The 26024-nt window shown below is 42.0% G+C and overlaps 1 protein-coding gene across 3 annotated transcripts in view; it reads right to left on the minus strand.

Annotated features, from left to right (window-relative positions):
* Positions 1-26024, minus strand: part of LOC117521784 (transducin-like enhancer protein 3-B) — a 130323-nt gene that overhangs the window by 78606 nt on the left and 25693 nt on the right. For 2 of the 3 annotated variants that reach the window (XM_034183129.1, XM_034183136.1), the window contains 2 exons: positions 17214-17276; positions 108-212 (listed from right to left, as the gene is read on the minus strand). In XM_034183129.1, coding sequence (XP_034039020.1) covers positions 108-212; positions 17214-17276 — 168 coding nt within the window. The remainder of the gene's footprint in view (positions 1-107; positions 213-17213; positions 17277-26024) is intronic. The other variant, XM_034183145.1, reaches the window with a different exon arrangement.

A 26024-nucleotide genomic window follows, 5' to 3' on the forward strand; every position in this document is an offset into this window, starting at 1 on the left:
AATTATCAAGTCTGAATAGAGAAAATATGAGTGTTGATCCCCCTCTGTGCATACAGCTTTGCTCCTGTCTTCAGCCTCAATAAATAAAAAAGGGGGTGTATACACACAGTGAGAGGCAGATTTGGAAGTCCACGTACCCCGATGATAGCATTCAGCTCAGTCATCGTCACCTGTTTTGCCCGTTCAACAGCCTGCGCCACCTGCTGTTGATGCTGTGGCACAAATCACAAAGATTAGAGTCTCAATGATGTACAGCTCTGTGCTTGGAGAATGAAACCACAACTTACAATTGGTTTTCATCACTGATTTATCCACTGACTGTTTATTACATGTCAAACTGCCCATCACAAGTTCCTACAGACCAAAGATGTCTTGAGATTGGTTTTTTTTTTGTCCAAGAATCCAAAACCTATGTACATCCAATGGTGAAGCTGCATTTGTGAAGTCATTTTGCCATCACTAGTTTACAATATTTAAATGATAACAGGGGTTCCCAACCCCCTCCCTCAGACACCCCAAACCTGCACATTTTTTTTCATCTCTGGACTGGGACGCAGAAGCACTGAACTAGAGAGAGTCCTTCAAAGACAGAATACCTCCACCAGTCTGTTCATCTATCCACCCAACATGCTGCAAAAATTCTACAATTATGAATTTCTAAACTGAGACTTCTTGAAAATTTAAATTTAATTTATGTTAAATTTACATTTTAATTATTTCATTTTATATAGCACCAAATCACAACAAAGTTGCCTCAAGGTGCTTCACACAAGTAAGGTCAAACCTTACTAACCCCCAGAGCAAGAACACAGGCAACAGATAAGAAGAAAAAAACTCCCTCTGATGATTTGAGGAAGAAACCGCAAGCAGACCAGACTCAGAAGGGCGACCCTCTGCTTGGGCCATGATACAGACACAAATTACAAAATGAATATACAGGAAATTTTGGGAAATCTGGGGAGTCCATGCTGGTGTACAGGATGGGAGGGTTTCAGAAACAGACACCACACCCATCTCTGGATGGAGCTGCACCTCAAACAGACAGAAAAAACAGAATCAGGCATCAGAAAGACAACAAATACAGTATAATTTGTCAGCATTAAGCAACAAGAAAAACAGAAGAAATACTAAGGTGATCACCGGCCACTAGCCCTAAGCTTCACTAAAAGACCCAGAATTTAGGTAAAGTTGAGGCCGTGGCCCACTCCAATTACTAATAAAATGAATTTAAAAGAGTAAAAAGCATAGTAACATACTATGCCAGTATGCTATACATACGAAAGGGAAAATAAGTGCGTCTTAAGTCTGGACTTGAAAGTCACCACAGAATCTGACTGTTTTATTGATGCAGGGAGATCATTCCACAGAACAGGGGCATGATAAGAGAAAGCTCTGTGACCTGCAGACTTCTTATTCACCCCAGGGACACTAAGTCATCCTGCACCCTGAGAACACAAAGCCCCGGCCGGTATGTAAGGTTTAATTAGGACAGCTAGGTAGGGAGGCGCCAGTCCGTGAGCAATTTTATAGGCTAGTAGCAGAACCTTAAAATCCAATCTCACAGGGACAGGAAGCCAGTGAAGAGGATTTTCTAAGGACTTTATGTGGATGAGATTACCAGCAGTCATCAGCATGTATAACAGTATCATCACCATAGCAGTGAAAGGTAATCCCAAAATGCAGCAATATGTGCCCAAGGGATGCCATATAAAGGGAGAAAAGCAGGGGGCCTAAGACGGACTCCTGTGGAACCCCAAATTTCATCTCACTAAGGTTAGAGGTAGTGTTACTGTACAAAACACAGTGAGAACGACTGGTCAAGTATGACGTCAACCATGCAAGGACACTCCCAGTAATCCCAAAATGATTTTCCAGCCTATCAAGTAGAATATGATGATCCACTGTATCAAATGCAGCACTGAGATCTAACAGCACCAGAACCGTAGTGGTGTCTGAATCCACTGCAAGCAGAAGATCATTCACCACTTTAGTGAGAGCCGTCTCTGTGGAATGATATTTTCTAAAAGCAGACTGCAGTGGCTCAAAGAGATTATTCTCAGTAAGACAGTCCACAAGCTGCCGTGACACCACTTTTTCCAGGATTTTAGAGCAAAATGATAGATTTGATATCGGCCGATAGTTTTTCAATACACTAGGGTCAAGATTAGGTTTCTTAAGTAATGGTTTAATCACTGCAGATTTGAAACATTTAGGAACAGATCCAGAAGTTAAAGAAAGATTAATAATTTCCAGCACAGTCGGCCCAAGAGTGGGCCACAGGTCCTTAAACAGTTTTGTTGGTATAGGATCAAATAAACAGGTTGTGCTTTTTGTTGACGTAATGAGTTTCGTCAGCACGTCTAGTGAGATACTATCAAATTCTGTAAATCTAGGTAATACCTCAGTAGTGGCGCCCACATCAATAGCAGGGTGTAGTGGCTGGGTTAAGGCATGCTGGGATATGTTTAACCTAATGTCTTCTATTTTCTTCCCAAAGTAATCCAGGAAATCGTGTGCTGTAAAAGGAGAGTGAACTACAGGTGGTTGTCCATGAATAAGTGTTGTCACCGTGTTGAACAAGAACTTTGAGTTATGTTTGTTTTTGTTGATCAAATCAGAGTAATAGGTCCACTTTGTAGCCAGTAATGCATGTTTATAGTCTAAGATAGCATCACGCCACACAAGGTGGAATACTTCTAATTTTGAGCTACACCATTTCCGTTCTAGACCTCTATCCTTATGCTTAAGGTCATGCAAGTAATCACTGATCTATGATCCAAGGTGACTGTGTTTTGGGGGAGCATGGTTTTAACACAGGTGGCGCAATCATGTCGAGTGTAGTTTTGAGCGCTGAGTTTAAACTATCCACAAGTCTGTCTACTGATTGGGTATTTTCCAAATGTGAAGCTAAGACATCAGGCAGTCTAGCTTCGAGTTCAGTCTTCATTGAGGAGTTGATACATCGCCGCAGAGATAAATAAGGTTGTTGTTCCACTAAACACGGCAGCGAAACTGTAAACTTAATAAGTGAGTGATCAGAGACCACTGACGTAAGAGGCATGATGTAAATATCCGTGACAGCAATACCACGTGTGAGAACCAAATCCAGAGTATTTCCATTAATGTGCGTCAAGTCCTAAATGCATTGCTGAAATCGTAAAGCATCCACAATTTCCATAAATAATTTGCAGAGGAGATCAGAAGGCTTATTTATATGAAGGTTAAAGTCACCAATGATCGGAATGTTATCTGCACTAGCTGACAAGTTAGAGATGAACGCACCAAATTCATCTAAGAATACAGAATATGGGCCAGGGGGCCTATATGCAGTGACAAAGTAATACGGCTGATTTTTATTCTTCTGACCTTGGCAACACATCATGGGCACAGCAGAGAATCAGATGCTCAAACAAGTTATATTTGTGACCCCCAAAAGCAAATAAACTAAACCTATATTCATAAATAAGAGCAACACCCCCGCCTTGCTTTGCATCACGAGGGACGTGACTAAATGTATATGCTGGTGGGCAGGCCTCATTTAAAGGGAGGACAGCAGTAGGTTTAAGCCAGGTTTCACATAACCCAATCATATCTAAGTGATGATCAATAATTAGCTCATTAATCAACAATGATTTTGAGGACAGTGATCTTATGTTAATGAGATCCAGACTAAGGACCTCAGTGTGGTTGACAGTTGGACTGTTTGGATTTAGGGGTGGTTCCAGAGTAGCATATATAAGATGCCTGGAAGTAGGTTTAGGTTTGAGACATTCCACACGGGTTGTAGATAGCAGACACAATTTATTTGATATTGCTGGAATAACCAATGGGCCATCCTCAATTTCAACATCATCCAATGTAGTAATGGGTATTAAGTTTGCAAAACATATTCCTCTATGATTTGTATGAACACATCTGTGGAAACAGGCCACAGTCTCAAATGGATGTCCACAGTTGAGACTGTGGCCGTCCAGTTAAGTTCTTTTAATGTAAAAGAAAATTATAAAAGGATAAATTATGTTATCTGTCAGCAGGATATCCTAAAAGATTGTGAAAAAAGGTTTCAAAAAAAGGATGGAAGGGTGAGGTCGACACTGATCCAGGTCCTATTAGGATGGTGCTGATAAATGTCTGCTCCATTTCAAATAAGACTTTTGTCCTGAACGATTATATTCTGTCCAAGCACCTGGTCTTTTTGTTTCAGACTGAAACTTGGCAGAGGGAAATGGAACACACCCCCCTTATGCCAAGGGATCAATAAAGTTCTGTCTCATCTAAACTATTGAACTCTGTCCAAAAAATGACAGATTCTTCAGGACTTGCTGCGGTTTTTAAGAGCAGCTTTGTGTGACGATGGTGAGCAGAGATTTTCTCATCCTTTGAATCTCATATCTTAAAAGTTGGAAGAATCAATCCTGTTTATTGTGTCTTAATATACCGTCTACCTGGTCCATGGACCACCTTCCCGAGGAAGATTAGTGACTTTTTATCTGCAACTCTGAAACTGTCGAGACTTTTAATTGTTGGAGATTTTAATTTCCACACTGATGATGCTTCAGGTAATCTGATGCTAAATTCATCAGTTTTATCAACGCTTGTCTTAGCTTAGGGTCTGTTCCAGCTGCTTTTAAACATGCTGTGGTTCAACCCCTTCTTAAAAAACCTCACATGCACTCATCTGTTTTATCTAATTTTAGAGCTGTGTCTCATTTGCCATTTCTGTCCAAGGTTTTAGAAAAGGTTTTCTAAGGTTTTAGAAAAGGTTGTTTTTATACAGTTACAGTCATTTTTAGAAGACAATCACATCTTTGATAAATTCCAATCCGGATTTAGATTGTGACACAATGCTGAGTCAGCACTTTTAAAAGTTCATAATGACATCACTTTGTCAGTGAATGCAGGGAATCCTGCTGTGCTGGTTCTGTTGGACCTCACAGCAGCCTTTGATACTGTGGATCACACAGCACTTGTTTCCCAGTTAGAACATTTTATTGGCATTCAGGGTACTGCACTTAAGTGGTTCAGATCATATTTGGCTGAAAGGAGCTTTTCTGTTATGACTGGTGACCTCGCCTCAACTGCTGCTTTGTGTTGAGTGCCACAGGGTTCTATTCTTGGGTCTATTCTTTTTTTTTTTTCTTTTTTTTTGTATGTTTTGCCATTGGGTCAATTACAGCTCAGCACAGCCTGTCCTTTCATTGCTATGTGGATGATCTGCAAATCTATCTGCTTATGTGGACTAATGGGAGCAATGCTTTGTCATCATTATTGAATTTTATTTGTGATGTAAAGCAGTGGCTGTCCCAAAATGTCCTTTACCTGAATGACGGTAAAACTGAGACCACTGTGTTTGAGCATTCTGGGATACTGAATACGGTAACACCAAACTTTTGTGCTCTGGCTAATTATGTAAAACCAGCTGTCAAGAAATCGTTTGTGATATTTGACAGCTGTTTGAGGTTCGATCAACAGATAAACTCTGTTGTTAAAGCAAGTTTTCTCCAGCTTCGTCTTCGGGCTAAAGTAAAGCAGGGACGTCCCTGAAAAAGACGTTGCTTGGATGGCAGCATGTGTTGCTCCAAAACCTGGATGTACCTTTCAGCATTGATGGTGCCATCACAGATGTGTAAGTTGTCCATGCCATGGGCACTAACACACCCCCATACCATCACAGATGCTGGCTTTTGAACTTTGCGCTGGTAACAATCTGGATGGTCTTTTTTCTCTTTTGTCCAGAGGGCACAATGTCCATGATTTCCAAAAACAATCTGAAATGTGGACTCATCAGACCACAGCACACTTTTCCACTTTGCGTCTGTCCATTTCAAATGAGCTCGGGCCCAGAGAAGGTGGCGGTGTTTCTGGATGATGTTGATGTTTGGCTTTCGCTTTGCATGGTAGAGTTTCAACTTGCACTTGTAGATGTAGTGACGAACTGTGTTAACTGACAATGGTTTTCTGAAGTGTTCCTGAGCCCACGCGGTAAGATCCTTTACACAATGATGTCGGTTTTTAATGCAGTGCTGCCTGAGGGATCAAAGGTCACAGGCATTCAATGTTGGTTTTCAGCTTTGCCGCTTACGTGTAGAAAGTTCTCCAGATTCTCTGAATCTTCTGATTATATTATGGACTGTAGATGATGGAATCCCTAAATTCCTTGCAATTAAACAATGAGAAACATTGTTCTTAAACTGTTGGACTATTTTTTTTTCACACAGTTGTTCACATCTTTGCTTGTGAACATCTGAGCCTTTTGGGGATGCTCCTTTTATACCCAATCATGACACTCACAATTAGTGTCCTCAGTTCCCAAACGCTTATTGAGTGTTTTCAGAAAGAAAGGTGATGTAACACAGTTGTAAACATACCACTTTCCCAGCTTTTTTGAAACATGTTGCAGGCATCCATTTCAAAATGTACAAATATTTGCATTAAAACGATACTTTATTAGTTTGAACATTAAATATCTCGTCTCTGTGGTGTATTCAACTGAATATACAGTGGGGCCAAAAAGTATTTAGTCAATCAATCAATTTTATGTATATAGCCCAAATCACAACAAACAGTTGCCCCAAGGCGCTTTATATTGTAAGGCAAGGCCATACAATAATTACGTAAAAACCCCAACGGTCAAAACGACCCCGTGAGCAAGCACTTGGTGACAGTGGGAAGGAAAAACTCCCTTTTAACAGGAAGAAACCTCCAGCAGAACCAGGCTCAGGGAGGGGCAGTCTTCTGCTGGGACTGGTTGGGGCTGAGGGAGAGAACCAGGAAAAAGACATGCTGTGGAGGGGAGCAGAGATCAATCACTAATGATTAAATGCAGAGTGGTGCATACAGAGCAAAAAGAGAAAGAAACACTCAGTGCATCATGGGAACCCCCCAGCAGTCTAAGTCTATAGCAGCATAACTAAGGGATGGTTCAGGGTCACCTGATCCAGCCCTAACTATAAGGTTTAGCAAAAAGGAAAGTTTTAAGCCTAATCTTAAAAGTAGAGAGGGTGTCTGTCTCCCTGATCTGAATTGGGAGCTGGTTCCACAGGAGAGGAGCCTGAAAGCTGAAGGCTCTGCCTCCCATTCTACTCTTACAAACCCTAGGAACTACAAGTAAGCCTGCAGTCTGAGAGCGAAGCGCTGTATTGTGGTGATATGGTACTATGAGGTCCCTAAGATAAGATGGGACCTGATTATTCAAAACCTTGTAAGTAAGAAGAAGAATTTTAAATTCTATTCTAGAATTAACAGGAAGCCAATGAAGAGAGGCCAATATGGGAGAGATATGCTCTCTCCTTCTAGTCCCTGTTAGTACTCTAGCTGCAGCATTTTGAATAAACTGAAGGCTTTTCAGGGAACTTTTAGGACAACCTGATAATAATGAATTACAATAGTCCAGCCTAGAGGAAATAAATGCATGAATTAGTTTTTCAGCATCACTCTGAGACAAGACCTTTCTCATTTCTAAGCACAGAGATGAGTCCACTGTCTGAGGCCATAAGAAAATCATTTGTAACCTTCACTAATGCTGTTTCTGTACTATGATGAATTCTAAAACCTGACTGAAACTCTTCAAATAGACCATTCCTCTGCAGATGATCAGTTAGCTGTTTTACAACTACCCTTTCAAGAATTTTTGAGAGAAAAGGAAGGTTGGAGATTGGCCTATAATTAGCTAAGATAGCTGGGTCAAGTGATGGCTTTTTAAGTAACGGTTTAATTACTGCCACCTTAAAAGCCTGTGGTACATAGCCAACTAATAAAGATAGATTGATCATATTTAAGATCGAAGCATTAAATAATGGTAGGGCTTCCTTGAGCAGCCTGGTAGGAATGGGGTCTAATAGACATGTTGATGGTTTGGATGAAGTAACTAATGAAAATAACTCAGACAGAACAATCGGAGAGAAAGAGTCTAACCAAATACCGGCATCACTGAAAGCAGCCAAAGATAACGATACGTCTTTGGGATGGTTATGAGTAATTTTTTCTCTAATAGTTAAAATTTTATTAGCAAAGAAAGTCATGAGTCATTACTAGTTAAAGTTAAAGGAATACTCGGCTCAATAGAGCTCTGACTCTTTGTCAGCCTGGCTACAGTGCTGAAAAGAAACCTGGGGTTGTTCTTATTTTCTTCAATTAGTGATGAGTAGTAAGATGTCCTAGCTTTACGGAGGGCTTTTTTATAGAGCAACAGACTCTTTTTCCAGGCTAAGTGAAGATCTTCTAAATTAGTGAGACGCCATTTCCTCTCCAACTTACGGGTTATCTGCTTTAAGCTGCGAGTTTGTGAGTTATACCACGGAGTCAGGCACTTCTGATTTAAGGCTCTCTTTTTCAGAGGAGCCACAGCATCTAAAGTTGTCTTCAATGAGGATGTAAAACTATTGACGAGATACTCTATCTCACTTACAGAGTTTAGGTAGCTACTCTGCACTGTGTTGGTATAAGGCATTAGAGAACATAAAGAAGGAATCATATCCTTAAACCTAGTTACAGCGCTTTCTGAAAGACTTCTAGTGTAATGAAACTTATTCCCCACTGCTGGGTAGTCCATCAGAGTAAATGTAAATGTTATTAAGAAATGATCAGACAGAAGGGAGTTTTCAGGGAATACTGTTAAGTCTTCTATTTCCATACCATAAGTCAGAACAAGATCTAAGATATGATTAAAGTGGTGGGTGGACTCATTTACTTTTTGAGCAAAGCCAATAGAGTCTAATAATAGATTAAATGCAGTGTTGAGGCTGTCATTCTCAGCATCTGTGTGGATGTTAAAATCACGCACTATAATTATCTTATCTGAGCTAAGCACTAAGTCAGACAAAAGGTCTGAAAATTCACAGAGAAACTCACAGTAACGACCAGGTGGACGATAGATAATAACAAATAAAACTGGTTTTTGGGACTTCCAATTTGGATGGACAAGACTAAGAGTCAAGCTTTCAAATGAATTAAAGCTCTGTCTGGGTTTTTGATTAATTAATAAGCTGGAATGGAAGATTGCTGCTAATCTTCCGCCTCGGCCCGTGCTACGAGCATTCTGGCAGTTAGTGTGACTCGGGGGAGTTGACTCATTTAAACTAACATATTCATCCTGCTGTAACCAGGTTTCTGTAAGGCAGAATAAATCAATATGTTGATCAATTATTATATCATTTACTAACAGGGACTTAGAAGAGAGAGACCTAATGTTTAATAGACCACATTTAACTGTTTTAGTCTGTGGTGCAGTTGAAGGTGCTATATTATTTTTTCTTTTTGAATGTTTATGCTTAAATAGATTTTTGCTGGTTATTGGTGGTCTGGGAGCAGGCACCGTCTCTACGGGGATGGGGTAATGAGGGGATGGCAAGCTGCAGAGAGGTGTGTAAGACTACAACTCTGCTTCCTGGTCCCAACCCTGGATAGTCACGGTTTGGAGGATTTAAGAAAATTGGCCAGATTTCTAGAAATGAGAGCTGCTCCATCCAAAGTGGGATGGATGCCGTCTCTCCTAACAAGACCAGCTTTTCCCCAGAAGCTTTGCCAATTATCTATGAAGCCCACCTCATTTTTTGGACACCACTCAGACAGCCAGCAATTCAAGGAGAACATGTGGCTAAACATGTCACTCCCGGTCCGATTGGGGAGGGGCCCAGAGAAAACTACAGAGTCCGACATTGTTTTTGCAAAGTTACACACTGATTCAATGTTAATTTTAGTGACCTCCGATTGGCGTAACCGGGTGTCATTACTGCCGACGTGAATTACAATCTTACCAAATTTACGCTTAGCCTTAGCCAGCAGTTTCAAATTTCCTTCAATGTCACCTGCTCTGGCCCACGGAAGACAATTGACTATGGTTGCTGGTGTCGCTAACTTCACATTTCTCAAAACAGAGTCGCCAATAACCAGAGTTTGATCCTCGGCGGGTGTGTCGCCGAGTGGGGAAAAACGGTTAGAAATGTGAACGGGTTGGCGGTGTACACGGGGCTTCTGTTTAGGGCTACGCTTCCTCCTCACAGTCACCCAGTCGGCCTGCTTTCCTGGCTGCTCGGGATCTGCCAGAGGGAAACTAACGGCGGCTAAGCTACCTTGGTCCGCACCGACTACAGGGGCCTGGCTAGCTGTAGAGTTTTCCACGCTGCAGAGCCGAGTCTCCAATTCGCCCAGCCTGGCCTCCAAAGCTACGAATAAGCTACACTTATTACAAGTACCATTACTGCTAAAGGAGGCCGAGGAATAACTAAACATTTCACACCCAGAGCAGAAAAGTGCGGGAGAGACAGGAGAAGCCGCCATGCTAAACCGGCTAAGAGCTAGTAGCTGCGCTAAGCTAGCGGATTCCTAAAAACACACAAAGTGAATAATGTGTAAATAATTTAGAGGTGATTCAACAGAGGGAGTGCTTTAGTTAAGGCACGTGAAGATTACACTGTGAAACAAATCGTTATCTAGGTAACTAGATCAATCTAACTGCGCAGATTAAACAGCTAACAGATACAGAAAAATACCGCTGTGCTCCGGAACAGGAAGTGATACAATACTGCAGTGAGAGCCTACCACCAGTAGAGGCAAGCAAGAGCTGTCAAAAGCCCAAACTGTTAAGCTAGTCAGCCCCTGATTGTACAAGTTCTCCTACTTAGAAAGATGAGAGGGATCTGTAATTTTCATCATTGTACACTCCAACTATGAGAGACAAAATAAGCAAAAAAAAAAAATCCAGGAAATCACACTGTAGGGTTTTTAAAGAATTGAATTGTAAATTATGGTGGAAAATAAGTATTTGGTCACCCACAAACAAGCAAGATTTCTGTCTCTCACAGACCTGTAACTTCTTTAAGAAGCTGTTCTGTCCTCCAGCTGGTACCTGTATAAGCGAAGTGCGCATCGCATCTGCGCATGCGTGGGTCAAACGGGGGAAAAAAATCCCAGCTACCACACTCACACTGGTCCCACTGAATTTCGTATACAGTAGCACTAGCGGACTGTAAAATTTAAGGTTTTTACAGGGATTGTTTCAAAGGCTTTAAGCCTTAAGCGACGCATACAATAATGACAGGGGCGCATTGTGCTGTTTTCAAATGCAAACGGAATTTATAGGTTTGAAACTTGGCTGAAAACAGACGATTGCAAAGCTCCGCCGAGTCCACACAAAGACGGAAAGAAGAAAAAATGTGGTCGTAAACCTCCGTTCATTCTACACAATGTCGCCACAGAAAAGAAAGATCCAGACGGACGTAAAAGACGGACTAAAATTTTAAGATTCTTGCACACATTTATTTTGTCCATATCCTGAAACTGTGCCGCCATTTTCGTGCATCAGCTTATGACTGTAATGTCGCGCCATGAATGACGTGGTGCGTAATACTGTAATATCGACATGTTCTATAAACGAACTGCATGCATGCACATATTGTATGTCTGTCAACTTATCAAAACAAACGTGACACCAAAGAGGTTATATGTGAGACTCACCGTCACTGTCATTATGAATCCGGCGGAGTAGCGATTTCTCATCCCTGCTTAGCAAATATTCTGCAATATCCACAGTTTCAGTCTCTGGACTTCGTCTAACCATCCGTCAGTTGCCTTCAAGGGGTCAGAAATTTGTTTATCTCCAACTATCAACAAGGACAGCAGCTCTCTCTTCGGCACTAATGGTAGTTTCTGTAACAATGCAGCACACGCAAGCACAGCCAGCTCTTCTTTCCGCTTCTGTCCACTGCCATACATAGTCCTGGTTCTAACAGGCAATCCGCAGACCTTACAAAAACACTTTAAATTGTCAACTTTCCAGCGGCTGAAATGATCCGAAACACAGCACTCCTCACTGCTTTCCGCCGCCATAGCTTGTGGGTTGGTAGTCAAACAATTTAGCCTACCCATAATGCACCGCACAGCCTGAGATGTGCACTTCACTTATTAATGGCACCTGTTTGAACTTGTTTTCAGTATAAACGACCCCTGTCCACAGTCAGACTCCAAACTCAACCATGGCCAAGACCAAAGAGTTGTCGAGGGACACCAGGAAGAACATTGTAGATGTGCACCAGGCTGGGAAGAGTGAGTCTACAATAGTCAAGCAAGTTGGTGTGAATAAATTAACTGTGGGAGCAATTGTAAGAAAATGGAAGACATACAAGACCATTGATAATCTCCCTCGATCTGGGGCTCCACGCAAGAGCTCATCCCGTGGGGTCAAAATGATCATGAGAACGGTGAACAAAAATCCCAGAACTACATGGAGGGACCTGATGAATGACCTGCAGAGAGCTGGGACCAAAGTAACAAAGGCTACACACTACGAAGAGAGGGACTCAAATCCTGCATTGCCAGGCGTGTCCCCCTGCTTAAGCCAGTACATGTCCAGGCCCATCTGAAGTTTGCCAGAGAGCATATAGATGATCCAGAAGAGGATTGGGAGAATATCACGTGGTCAGATGAAACCAAAATAGAACATTTTAGTAAAAACTCAACTTGTCACGTTTGGAGGAAGAAGAATGCTGAGTTGCATCCCAAGAACACCATATCTACTGTGAAGCATGGGGGTGGAAACATTATGCTTTGGGGCTGTTTTTCTGCAAAGGGACAGGATGACTGATCCGTGTTAAGGGAAGAATGAACGGGGCCATGTATCGTGAGATTTTAAGACAAAACCTCCTTCCATCAGTGAGAGCACTGAAGGTGCAACGTGGCTGGGTCTTCCAGCATGACCATGATCTCAAACACACCGCTCGGGCAACAAAGGAGTGGCTCCGTAAAAAGCATTTCAAAGTCCTGGAGTGGCCAAGCCAGTCTCCAGACCTCAACCCCATAGAAAATTTGTTGAGGGAGTTGAAAGTCCGTGTTGCCCAGCAACAACCCCAAAACATCACTGCTCTAGAGGAGATCTGCATGGAGGAATGGACCAAAATACCAGCTACAGTGTGTGCAAACCTGGTGAAGACTTACAGGAAATGTTTGACCTCTGTCATTGCCAACAAAGATTATGTTACAAAATATTGAGTTAAACTTTTGTTATTGACCAAATACTTATTTTCCACCATAATTTACAAATAAATTCTTTAAAAATCCTACAATGTCATTTCCTGGATTTTTTTTTTCTCATTTTGTCTCTCATAGTTAAAGTGTACCTATGATGAAAATTACAGACCTCTCTCATCTTTCTAAGTAGGAGAACTTGCACAATCAGGGGCTGACTAAATACTTTTTTACCCCACTGTAGGTTGAAGAGGATTTGAAAATCATTGAATTCTGTTTTTTATTTAAATTTTACACAAGTCCCAACTTCTTTGGAATTGGGGTTGTAGCTGAACACAATAGACTTGATAAATTTCAGTCTGGGTTCCATCATGTGCATTCTACTGAAGCAGCTCTTCTTAGAGTCTCAAATGATATTTTAATGCGCAGAGATGCAGGTGAATACTCTGTACTTGTACTTTTGAATCTGTCTGCAGCTTTTGACACTGTTGATCATGGTGTCTTACTTGAGAGACTAAGGACATGGGTGGGCATCTCTGGGTCAGCCCTGGAATGGTTTTTATCTCATCGTCCTAACAGCAGTTTGTCTGTTGCTGCAGCCTATTATATGTCCTCTTCTGCCTTCCTGTCCCGTGGTGTGCCCCAAGGTTCTGTTCTTGGACCCATTTTATTTGCTTTGTATTTGCTCCGACTCTGACATGGTTTGAGCTCATTTTATTAAGTTTCATATCATTTTTATGCAGATGACATCCAGTTGTACATCAGAATACTGCCCACCTTGGTAGCACTGTGTCCAGAGCCGAGCTGGAGATGATTATCCACGCCTTTGTTTCCTCGCGCCTGGACTACTGTAACTCGCTGTTCTTTAGCGTCAGCTAGTCCTCTCTGGACCGCTTAAAATTGGTCCAGAATGTGACTGCAAGGTTTCTTACTAGGTATTAAATAGAAGTCCTCCATAACACCAATTTTGTCCTGCATTGGCTCCCCGTTCAATTTTGGCTGCAGTTTAAAGTTTTGGTGATAACATTCAGAACTCTGCCTGCTCTGACTCCACCCTACATCAGTGAACTCCTACACACAAGCAGGTCCCCAGACCAGAACGTTTTGATTGTGCCGAGGTCTAGGTTGAGAACCAAAGGACAGATTTGGGGTGGTAACTCCCAAGCTATGGAAGGCACTGCCTTTGCACTTGCGTTGTGTGGACTCTGTTGGAGCTTTTAAAGAGAAACTCAAGACTCATTTGCTTTCACCTAGTGTTGTGTTGTTGCTGGTTTTAATCGTTGTGTTTTTATTTTAGTTTTTACTGTGAAGCACTGTGTGACTGTAACTTGAAAGGTGCTACATAAGTAAATTTTACTTACTTACATATCCAGAACAATTTCTACTGTGCCACAAGAATGACTTTAGCCATTAAAAAAATGATCACTGCGGATTCAGGATCCATCTCAAAATCTGATCAAAGAGTGCAACCTCTGTGGATAAATCCACTCTAAACTATCAGAAACCCCAAAATAAAAATACTTATAATATATATATTTTAGTAAATGTATTAATGTATATAAAATATCCAAAACAACAATAGCTAACTTATTTTAGTAGGTTTCTTCATTCATAGTATTTATGAAATATGAGGTGAGTCAGTCTTTGATGCTAGCAATTATTAGGAAAATACTAAGAAACCTGGTCTAAGGTCCTTCTAAATTGTCTTAATATACTAGTTGTATAATTGGGCTGGTGTTGCTTGAAGTTAGATGCTAACGTTGTGCCTAATGTTAGCATTAGCTGAGTGCCTCCATTTTGAGTAACAAGATTTATTGTGTTTATTTTTTTAATGCATACTTGCATACATAAATGCATACATGGTAATGTTAGTCCATAAGTGATGCTAGCAGGCCAACATTAGCATGAAACCTCACTAGCATAACATTAGCATGAACATACTGACTGCCCCCACTGTGAGCAATGGGATTTATGATTTAAAAAAAAAAAGACTTAGTTTTGCTAAGAAAAATTCTTATGCTGCGTTTACACATAACGACGACAAGTCACGAATGCCACAAAGTACACATTCTTGGTCGCTGATCACGAATGTGATGATTCAGGGCAGAGGGGTCAGGTGTCCTCAGGAACTGCTGCAACCTGTTACCACACGTTACGATTAATGGCACATGTTGCCGGAGAATTATCAGGAACCAGTACGCACGGTCAAGAATAGTGTTCCGCGTTGTTGCGCTATAGCGCGCTATTGCGCGTAACAGCGCATCGTTAAGTTCTGTCATGTTGTGAACGAGGTGAATTGTCTCCACACACACACACACACCCATATTAATCCAACCGAATTCAGATCGCTCCAGTTCTTCAGAAGAACTTTGTGACTGCATGTGTAGTTGGGCTCTGTGCCATGGAGTGGTGCAGAGAGGAGGAGGAGGACAGAGCCAGATGTGTGGCTTCATGTGGCTCTCGTCTCGCACATTTTCCCAAACATCAGACGCATGCAGCAGGTGGAACACCTGCAGGAGCATCCTGAGGAGCTTCAGCAGGAACTGTGGAATGACATTTGGAGCCAAGTTTAATTGTGCGCACGTGACAGAAAACTGATTCATCGTGGCGCGCAGTGAAATGTGACGCCGCGTTACAAGTCGTGTCAAAACTTGACAGTTTCCGTGTCACTTCGTAATGACGTGTGACAGTTTGGGCTCCAAGAACCATCACAGGAACCACTACAACGTTGTCACGTTCTATTAAGGCTCAATATGCTCAGTTGCGACCTCCACGACGTGAGACGAAAAGTGTGTGACATTCGTGGAAGATTTTTTGACAGACAAAAACATGCTCCACGAATATCAAGAATATCACGCACCAACACGCACTATTAAGAAACCTGTTCAGAGGCGTTAAGTCACATTAAGAATGTCAGGAATGTGTCACGAATGACAGAAAAATGACATTCGTAACGCATCTTGGTTATGTGTAAACGCACCTTTACTGAACATCTTCAGGTAATTTCACATGTTGGCTGAAGAATAAGAAGAAAAAAAAGAATTTATGTGCGAGTTTGGAGTTTTGACAGACTCTGGTCTTAGAGAATTCTGATGTACAATGTATGAGGTACGAGTAGATTCATTCATGCCCCACTAAGGTCCCGGCGGCAAATTCCATTGAATTCTCTTCACAACTTATTGAGATATCCAGCTGACAACCAGAAGGGGAAAAATGCTGGACCTTGGCAGGAAGTATATGCAATTATATATCCCACTATTTTCCTTTTTTTAAACAGTTAATAGATTAATTAATTCATCATGCAAATACTTGAACAAATCTACAACAAAACATAGGTTAAAGCCCCCGTCTCACTTTCAGGGATATTCATCCCAGAAGGTCACAGTTCAAAACTTGGTCCCTAACTTGGAAAGTCTTAGAGGACCCGGGAACCAGGACATCCTGTCACTGTGTGACTCTGTCTTCTTTTTAACCGTTGCTGACTTTTCACGATGTCTAATAAAATTTTTTTTCCCCTAATCACAGCGTTTGACACACGTGGGTAATCCCGTCCATTTCTGTGGAATCTTTAACGTCGTACCAGCTGCGACAGCGGTTTTGTGGAAGTGCCACACTCCGTCACATGCTCTTTTTCCTCTTCCTCTGACAGTGGTTTTCTTTGCCCCCCCACCCCCCCTACTTTTTCACCAGCTCTGCCATGCTGATGAACATATAAGAAATAAAGCCTTCGTTGGCTTGTCCTTATAGCTGCTAGCTCACCGGTGCCTTGATAGGGGGCGTGTGTGAGTAGTTTGTGTTTCTTGTGAGACCTGAGAAACCCCAGTGTACCTGAAGCTACAAAGCTGTTTTTTTGCAACAAGACATTTGGGGGAACAAGTCATTTAGCGATCAAACTGACTTTGTTTCTTCGTATCTTTTGTAAAAACCTTGTAACTGTTAGAAAGGCCCAAGCAGAGGGTCACCCCTCTGAGTCTGGTCTGCTTGAGGTTTCTTCCTCAAGATCAGAGAAGTTTTTCCTGAACACTGTCCCCGTGTTCTTGCTCAGGGGGGTTGGTGAGGTTCAGCTCTACTCATGTGAAGCGAGTTGAGGCAGCGTTGCTGTGATTTGGTGTGATACAAATAAAATGAATTGAATACAGTTACTCCCAAACCGTAAAATTAAGGTAAAAATGCTGCAGAGTTCCCCTTTAAATGGTGCATCTTCCTCCATCAGTGTGCTGACACGCTAATCATCGTAAGAAGGCTGCACTCACCTCTTGTGACAAGAAGGGCATGATCTGAGCCAGGATTGCATTGAGACGTTTGGCAATCTCAGTCTGCAGGAGAAGAAACGACATTACAATAATATTAAATTTCATATACTCCAAAACAAAAGCACCACTTTGATCTGCGGACGTGTTTTAGGCGACTCGCGGCGCGTCACGCCGTGTGTGTGCACTGCTGCGGTGCCAGAGTTCAGGTGGGCTTTGCTGAGCTTTAAGGAGCATCAACCACCTGCTGACACAAAATTAATTCCCGAATGTGAAAACTACGAGCGTAACGTCAGGGAGGAAGTGTAAAATCAGTCGGATGAAGAGACGAGAACACAAACACAAGTGGCTTCTGAATAAACTTTGAAATATCTCCAACCTCAGTGACTCAGAATCATCACTCTGCTCTGAAAAGTTTGGTTAAAAAAAAAAGGCCAAACACTCTGAACTTGCTGATGTCATATGAAGGATTTATTAAGAGGCAGAACAGTTTTAATTTTAAGGTGTTTTAAGGCACGAGCACTGCTGTGAGGTCTGTATCTGCACACAACACAATCATAATAATAATAATCTCTCTTTTTTTTGACAGACTAAAACAAGCGACACGAGTCAACAATCAGCATGTAGCAAACATTAACCAAAACAATAAAAAAATCCCAGCAGTTCTCCTCAGCCCTCGTGACTAATCTATGAGGGAGGTCTGTCTGACACAGCATCAAGTCATTAGCAGGTCCTGCATACACGGGTTTACATTTATCATTCTGTAAGTAGGTGATGTGCACACGCCTGGCGTTCATCTGAGCTTTCGAGCCCTAACGTTTCCAAGAGGTTCCTGGAAACACGACCTTGTGCACCAACCGCCACAAAACCGACCTCAAATGTATGATGTTCACCATTTTACTGCATTGTCTCATGGAAAAATGCTTTAAGTTGATGCAACCAGGATTTATATTAGGACTTTTATTGTGAAATGCCAGAACTGAAGACATGTTTGTTTCCTCCATGTTGTATTTGACTGTGAAGGAAGAAGCTCTTTGTCTGAAAATGAGTGAAAGAGAAATCAGAACACACACACAAAAAAACCCCACAATGTCAACGGTCTGGAATTTGTTCAGAACAGAAATGATGACGTCGACCAAAAACAGGTTATTTGATGAGAGTTCCTTTGCAGAGTCTTTCAGTCTGTAAGATTTATTTTTGATGTCTGCAAAAATCACCCCAATCATTCTAGAATGAGTCATTATTTCCAAACAGAGATATTCAAGCTATAGGTTTGAAATTCTTCTATATTTCTTTCATGATATACAGTACTGTGCAAAAGTTTTAAACGCACTTAATGCATCATAAAAGCATAAAAATGATGAAAACTTGATAAATACTCATAAATAAATGAAATGTGTGGTGAATTTCAACATTGATAATAATCAATATTTATAAATTGGGCTGTGTTTATGTGTTATTTTTTCGGTGTACAAGTTGCACCACAGTATAAGTTGCAGGATCACAAAAGGATAACGTGACTTAAAATTTGTGTAATTGTGTTTTACAATTGTAATACTGCAGGATCACTTGCAAGTGCATATGTGTGGTATTCTACTGGCCAGAACACTTAAAAGAAATTATTACTACTTATTATTATTAAAAAAAAATTTCTGTTGTCATTATGGGGCGCAGTGAGTAGAATTTTGATGGAAAAAATGATTTTAATTCATTTTGGAATAAGGCTGTAACATAAAATGTGGAAAACATGACACGCTGGGAATACTTTCTGGATGCACCATGTCAGAAAAATAATATTCCCAAACATCAGGTAGTCATGATTAAAATTTGGAGTTACAGCGTCAACATGACTTTAAACAGAATTAAAAAAAATGGCACATAGGCTGCATTTATAAAGTGCTTTTCTATCTGAATCAGAAGTTCAAAAAGCTTTACAGTGATGCCTCACATTCACACACCGATGTCAGCAAGGCGCTGACTACACACCAGGAGCAACTTGGAGATTCAGGACCTTGCCTAAGGGCCTTTAGTGATTTTCTGTCATGACAGGGGTTTGAACTGAGGATCCTCTGGTCTCAAGCCCACCACTTACCCACGAGGACATCACTTTCCCAGAAAAAAGATGCTGATCAGGTCCACTTACTGAAGTACTACTCTCTTTATCAAGCTGGTATCAGTTAAAACCCTATGTTTGGGCAACACAGCACATCGACGTTTCTATCGTGACTTTGCACAAAGTGTTTTACAGTGATGCTGGCTATGCACGCACACACGCGCACGCACACACACACACTCTGACATTGCTGTGTGTGTGTGTGTGCTGCCAACTACACACCGACAGCAGCTTTGGGTCTTGCTCAGGGACACTTCGGGCTGCAAGTTGTGTCTGTCCGCACTGAAAAACCAAACTGCACGGAGTGCGTTTCTTAACTGCACTGGGGCCGCCTCAAAGTAAATTTACTCATCTCTCTCCTGCATCCATTAGCCTGATGCCTTATGTCGTTAGGAGGCTGAAATATGCTAATGCCATCTGGCCGGGGAGAGCCTAATGACAGCCATACTTCATAATTATGGACCATCGGGGGGGGGGCTGAAAAGGCAGGTTAAATCTCTGACCCCATCTATCAGAGGCATCACTGGTATCGACCCGGCAATATTAGCTGGGGGAGTAAGCTGATACTGCAGCGCCAGACCAATATGAAGCACTTTACTTCTACTGCACTTGGACAAATGGATCCAACATGCTGCCGCCAGCCACACACCCAAATCCCTAAAAAACAAAAAAAAACAAAACAGAAAACAAAAATCTGTATATTTCACACCATTGGAGAAAGGAAAAAATAAGCTTCTTTAAAGTGCGGAACTGGTAACTATGAACCAATAAGATGTTGTGAACAGAAACAGAACGACAGCGACTGACCGCTAATAAATACAAACCGCCAGAGACCCCGAACGGGAACGACGACAGATACGAACTGGACAGATTTCACACGGGCGTTTTGCTGGATATCTGCAAGACCACATAAAATAAATACTTCACCAGCAGTAAAAATCAGCCGTCACTTTGCGATGTAACACAAAAGTACTTTATAATATTTTTCAACACAAAGAAAATGCATCAAATTTGTGAAAAACAAACAGTTTGAGATATATGATGAAAGGAAGAAAACGATGAAAATATTGGTTTAAAAATTACGTTTTTATTCCGATTAACAGAAAAAAAAATCTGGAGATGATTATTAATCAAAACACGAACGAACAGCAATCAGCTTTTAAAAGCTGTGGCATTAAATCGGAGCATTAGAAGAGAAGAAGCAGAAAATTGCCTGTTGATTTGTGGAATTTGGTGCACACTGAGGACTGGTTTTGAAGTAGGCGGAGCCTGTAGGACAGACGCTCTGATTTGACAGTGAGGTAATGTGGTTTGACTGCACGGTGGGAGGTGAACTAATCGATTGTGGGAGCGGCTTAGCGGGTGCACGCAGGGTCAAGAGATCTTTGTTGGCCTTTTTTTTTTTACGTGCTGGTGCGTTTTCCACCAACCTTCTTTGACTGTGAAAGACTGAGGAGAAAGATGGCGGAAAGAAAAGCAGGGGGCGTCAGTAACCTCCTGGTGCAGCCGCGGCGTCTGTGCCAAGGAGCAGGCAGGCCATTTCAAAGCAGCCGTCTGACCTTAAGCAGCACAGCTGATTCTTTCTACATTCCTCCTGAACGCTCTCTCGCGCCCCTCCTTCCTAATTTTCAGCGCCCCCCCCCCCTTCCTCTCTCATCTACCCCTCTTCTGTTGCTGGGGCAACGCTATCTGGCACGGATGATCATTATGTAAATTGGGCCGAAGCCCTGACCAGAACAGCCTGTAAAATCACATTAGGCGCGGCGCAGAGGCAGGTCATTAAATTGAATTTTCGGCCTGTCGATCTGATCGGCACGGGAAATTAATGAGGGATAACTGGGAGCAGGGACGGTGGGGATGAGGCTGAGCCGCGGGAGGAGGAGTCTGACTGAGAGCGGGCACCCTATGGAGACACATAAACCTCCATCATTAGCGGGGGCTGGATACAACGGCACACAGCGGGATTAGAACCGTTTCACTCCGACACCAATCCTCTGCAAACGGCTGCTCAGGGAGTAAAACGCAGTTTGCAGGAAACATCAGCGCCCTGATACACTCGACTGTCAGCCCCCCATCACCAGAGAGAGTCGCCAAGAAAATCAGTTTGTTCTGAATAAACACCAACCCAAAGCCAATGAAGGTTCAGGAGAAAAGGACAAGAACCAAGCCGGGTTTCTCTTAGGGTTCAATGCCCCGACTCCTTTGACTTACTTTGGAATTCAGTCAAGTATAAAGATCGATTTGAAGCCAGAAACTATGTTACGGGATCCAACATGGTCGATGTTTGCAGCTTCACCATGTCAATGCTGCCATTTCCACTGGAAGTTAAAGAAAACCCCGAGAGACGAAAACAGCCTCATTTACAAAATCTGTTGACTAAAGTGCAGGATGAGGCCTGAACCCAGAACCCAGAGCAACAGGCCTTAAGCCACACCCATCACTCCTGTGATTGGCTTGTTCAAAACTGTGGAACTATGCATTTCAAGTAGATGCAAAGGAACGGTGCCCCCTTCAGGAGGACTGTATAAAAATAGTACTACAGTAAAAAAAAAAAAAAAAAAAAAAAAAAAAATCATAAACATGCCTCATCCTTTCACCCAAACAAATCAAACTTTAACCACTCAGTTCAAGTGCCTTTCTCACCACGACGGATCAGGGAACCGGCACAAATACAGATTTTGGATATCAGGTTTTGCTCATTTTTGTTCTGCAAAATTCTTTTTCTCATTCACTAATAGTATTCCTTGTCAGCAGTCTTCCCGCTGCCTGCACGTTTCTTTACCTTTCTGTCCTTGACTTGTTTTTTACTTTTGTGATGCTCGTGCGTTTATATCATGCGGTTGTCCAATGCTTCAAACTGGACTTCTGATTGGCCAAACCTCCTGTGTGGGGAGTGAATTCAGCACCAGGGGAGACAGGACAGTTCCCGATACAGCAACACAGCGCAACTGTTCATTTAGCCAAAATCAGTGTTAACAGAAGAAAAAGACACATTTGTGCAATGACTCAGGTTGAGTTTCCGTTTCTGAGTGTCACAATGTGCGTATTTTGTCCCACGTGCAGCTTTCTGATCATCATATTCTTTCAAACACAATCTGAAGTGTGTTTTTGCTTTAGAAAAACACACACACACACTTTGAAACCCCTAAAACAGGCTTCATCAGCTCGTGTCTCTTTCGTTTGAGCAAAATGTCTATTTACGTAACTTTTTGACAGCAATTGTGAAGCAGAAAAACACAGATAGCCACAAATCCAGTGACTCTGAGCTCTTAAATGACTCCCGCTTCACTGTGGACGTCTATTTTCTGCAGTGCTTTTAGGGCACACAAAAGTGTCACATAAAGCCCCTGAATCCTGAAGCCTTTCGGCGCAGCGACACAATTACAGGTACTCAGCCCTGTTTGGCAGCGCCGGCGTGTAGAGAGGCTCTCTGCACCGCATCGCCATCAGTGGAGCACTGAAGGATGTCTGGCTGTTAGTCGCCGCGAGCATTAGCCCCAAAGTGGAGAGCAAAATGTCCGACGAGGATTCAGTTGGTGAGGAAAACAGGCAGGATGACTGTTTGGGAATTATCATCTCAGCCGGAGCAGAAGAAGAAGCAGCGAGAGGCACTAAGACAGTTTTATTCATTAGAAATGTAAAAAGTAAGTCCCTTGTTTGCACTCAGGGTCGCCACAGCAAATCCAAGGTGGATCTACATGTTGAATTGGCAGAGGTTTTACGCCGGATGCCCTTCCTGACGCAACTCCACGTTACATGGAGAAATGTGGCAGGGGTGGGATTTGAACCCAGAACCTTCTGCACTGAAACCAAGCGCATTAACCACTTGGCCACCACCCCTGTCAAATTTCATTAGAAATGTACGAAGAATAATTTTCACGTGACTATTTGGGGTCATATGCACAGAATACAAGTTCAAATCCCTCCGTCCTACATTGGGATTGCGGCTTTTAAAAACGTTCCCTCAGCATCACAAGTCGCACAGATTCACCAAACATGAAAAATTATTTAAATAAATTAAAATTAATTATTTAAGCACTGAATTTTAAAAAAGTTCAGAAATAAACGCAAATTAAATATTTTGTATAATCACAATATTTCATAAAGACAATAAAAAATGCTGTCATATAATGAAGATATATGATAAAAATCTACCACTGTGATGAAGTGACTGTGGATGTGACTGGAGAAACTGTGCAAAGAGCAACTTCTGTGTCTTGCGTCACCCGTCACAGCTTCACAGTGAAGTGGAACAGAGAAAGGATTTTATTCCAAGAAAACAGCTCACGTCTAAGCGCCAGTCTTCCCTGTGACACAACAGACAAAAGTTACACTACAGCCAGTTCCTCCAATCACAGCCAGGCACACCCACAGCTCATTCAGAGGTGTCTTGGTGGCTTCCCTCACTAGTCTCCCTCTTACATGACACTTTGAGAACGTCTTTTCCAGACAGATTTAATGAGCCACACACACGGTTTGAATTTATTAAATGACTGATACACATAAAGTAGCATATCTAATGTAAACAGGCTATAAAAGCTACGATTCACTCAAAACTGAAGGTGTGGCAACAACTGTGTCCATGTACCTAACAATGTACACTTTGTTAAATTGACCATATGAAAGCATTCACTGCTGTTGTTCTTCACCAATTTTTATTATTCATTCTGATTATTCAGAATTAGCTCATTATAGATATTTCTGATATATACCGTATTTTTCAGAATACAAGTCACCATTTTTTTTTACTACTCCTGCAACTTATATACTAAAAATTCACATTTGTCATTAAAATTAGTAATTATGATGACTATTTATATAGAATAAACATTTTTGTCTCCAGACTGACTTCAACACACAAAGTTGACATCAACAGGTTTGGTCTTCAAATCATTAAGGGTAGAGAAGCGTTCCAGCGGCTGCTGCAGCCTGTCAGAATAAAAGCACATCTCCCAGCCTGCAGTAACCCCAACCGCCTCCCTGGAAAGAGCGTTTGCCTGCGTTCTCAGAGCCTGTTTGTTTTGGCTTACAGACGGGTCGGCCATCATCACCTTGGCAAACAATTCCAGGAATCCTCTATAAATTATTCATTTGAACAGGCACCCCCGCCCCGGCTCCGCCTCCTTTCACACTCTTCCTGTGTCCACAAAATGGACACGACTCTCCTTGATAAAGCTCATTTGCAGTTTTCCCCCATTCATCCAGGAACCGAGCTCAACCACCACCAACGGTGCAGCAGAAACAAACCAGGGACTCCATCCCAACTGGAGCTGAATTTTTATATTTGTATATACAGTCACTGGCCACTTGATTAGGTACACCTTGCTAGTACCGGGTTGGACCCCCTTTTGCCTTCTGAACTCCCTTAATTGTTCGTGGCATAGATTCAATAAGTGTTGGAAACATTCCTCAGAGATGGTGGCGCGAAGCTCGCTCATGGTACAGGGAGTCCCAAAGTGCCAAAGTTTGAGTCCCTGGTTAAACAGAAAATATTAAATGTTGTACACTTCCTGGCATGGGTGGAGCTAGTGAGGAGACCAGGGTTGCACTGGACTCCCCTGAAATCTGATTGGATACAGATGATTGACATGTCACGGCACTGCATGTCTGGTTGAAAAGAGCTGCATTGAGTCACATGGACTTCTAGGTTCCTCCTGTCCAGTAGTTGGTGCTGTGGACCACAAAAAATTCTAATCCACCTTCACAGAAGAAGAAAAATGTTTGCCTCAGATTTGAACTGATCACGTCGTTTGAACCATGGACTAATAATGACACGAAAGTTATATCGGTGGGTAAACAACCATATTTTATGACAGAAATGAGGTCCAGGTTGTTAAAAGTGGCATTTCACCTTTAATTCGGGTTGCCTTATATATGCGTGTGTCTCCAGTGATTTTTAAACGAGCAGGCAGCTGTTGATTAAATAACCTCTTAATTTTGCTGTCTGAAGGACTTAAATAACCTCTTAATTTTGCTCTTTATGTGACACCAGGATGATGCATTTCACTTAAAAACAGACATGCGATGGAGTGTTTCTCAACTGTACTCTAAAGTATTGGAACACCTGGCATTTCACACATTTTAAATAAATATAAAACTATCGTTCTTAAACTCAAACTGAAAGCAAATGTCTACAACTTGATAGAAATTTATTAAAAATATAAAATACAGCTTCCTTGATCCAGAATCAAGTGGAGTAGAGAAGGATTTTCTTAAAAAGAAGACCTGAAAGTTCAGCTACAATTTGTCAGAAAGTACATCTAGTAAAAATTTTACTTTACATATCCAACATATCCAGGACTTGTTTAAAATGAGGTACTCCAGTTATAATTTGTGAGGAACATTATATTCACTATTATTATTTCGTCAAATCAGGACCTTCAGCGTGCACTGGGGCGGTTTGCAGCCGAGTGTGAAGCATCCGGGATGAAAATCAGCACCTCCAAATCCGAGGCCATGGTTCTCGACCGGAAAAAGGTGCTTTGCCCTCTTCAGGTCAGTGGAGTGTCCTTACCTCAAGTGGAGGAGTTTAAGTATCTCGGGGTCTTGTTCACGAGTGAGGAACGGATGGAGCGTGAGATCGATAGACGGATCGGTGCAGCATCTGCAGTGATGCGGTCGCTGTATCGGACCGTCGTGGTGAAGAGAGAGCTGAGTAGGGGGGCAAAGCTCTCGATTTACCGATCGATCTACGTTCCGAT

Source organism: Thalassophryne amazonica, chromosome 2 (genome assembly GCF_902500255.1).
Source record: "Thalassophryne amazonica chromosome 2, fThaAma1.1, whole genome shotgun sequence".
Classification (NCBI taxonomy): domain Eukaryota; kingdom Metazoa; phylum Chordata; class Actinopteri; order Batrachoidiformes; family Batrachoididae; genus Thalassophryne; species Thalassophryne amazonica.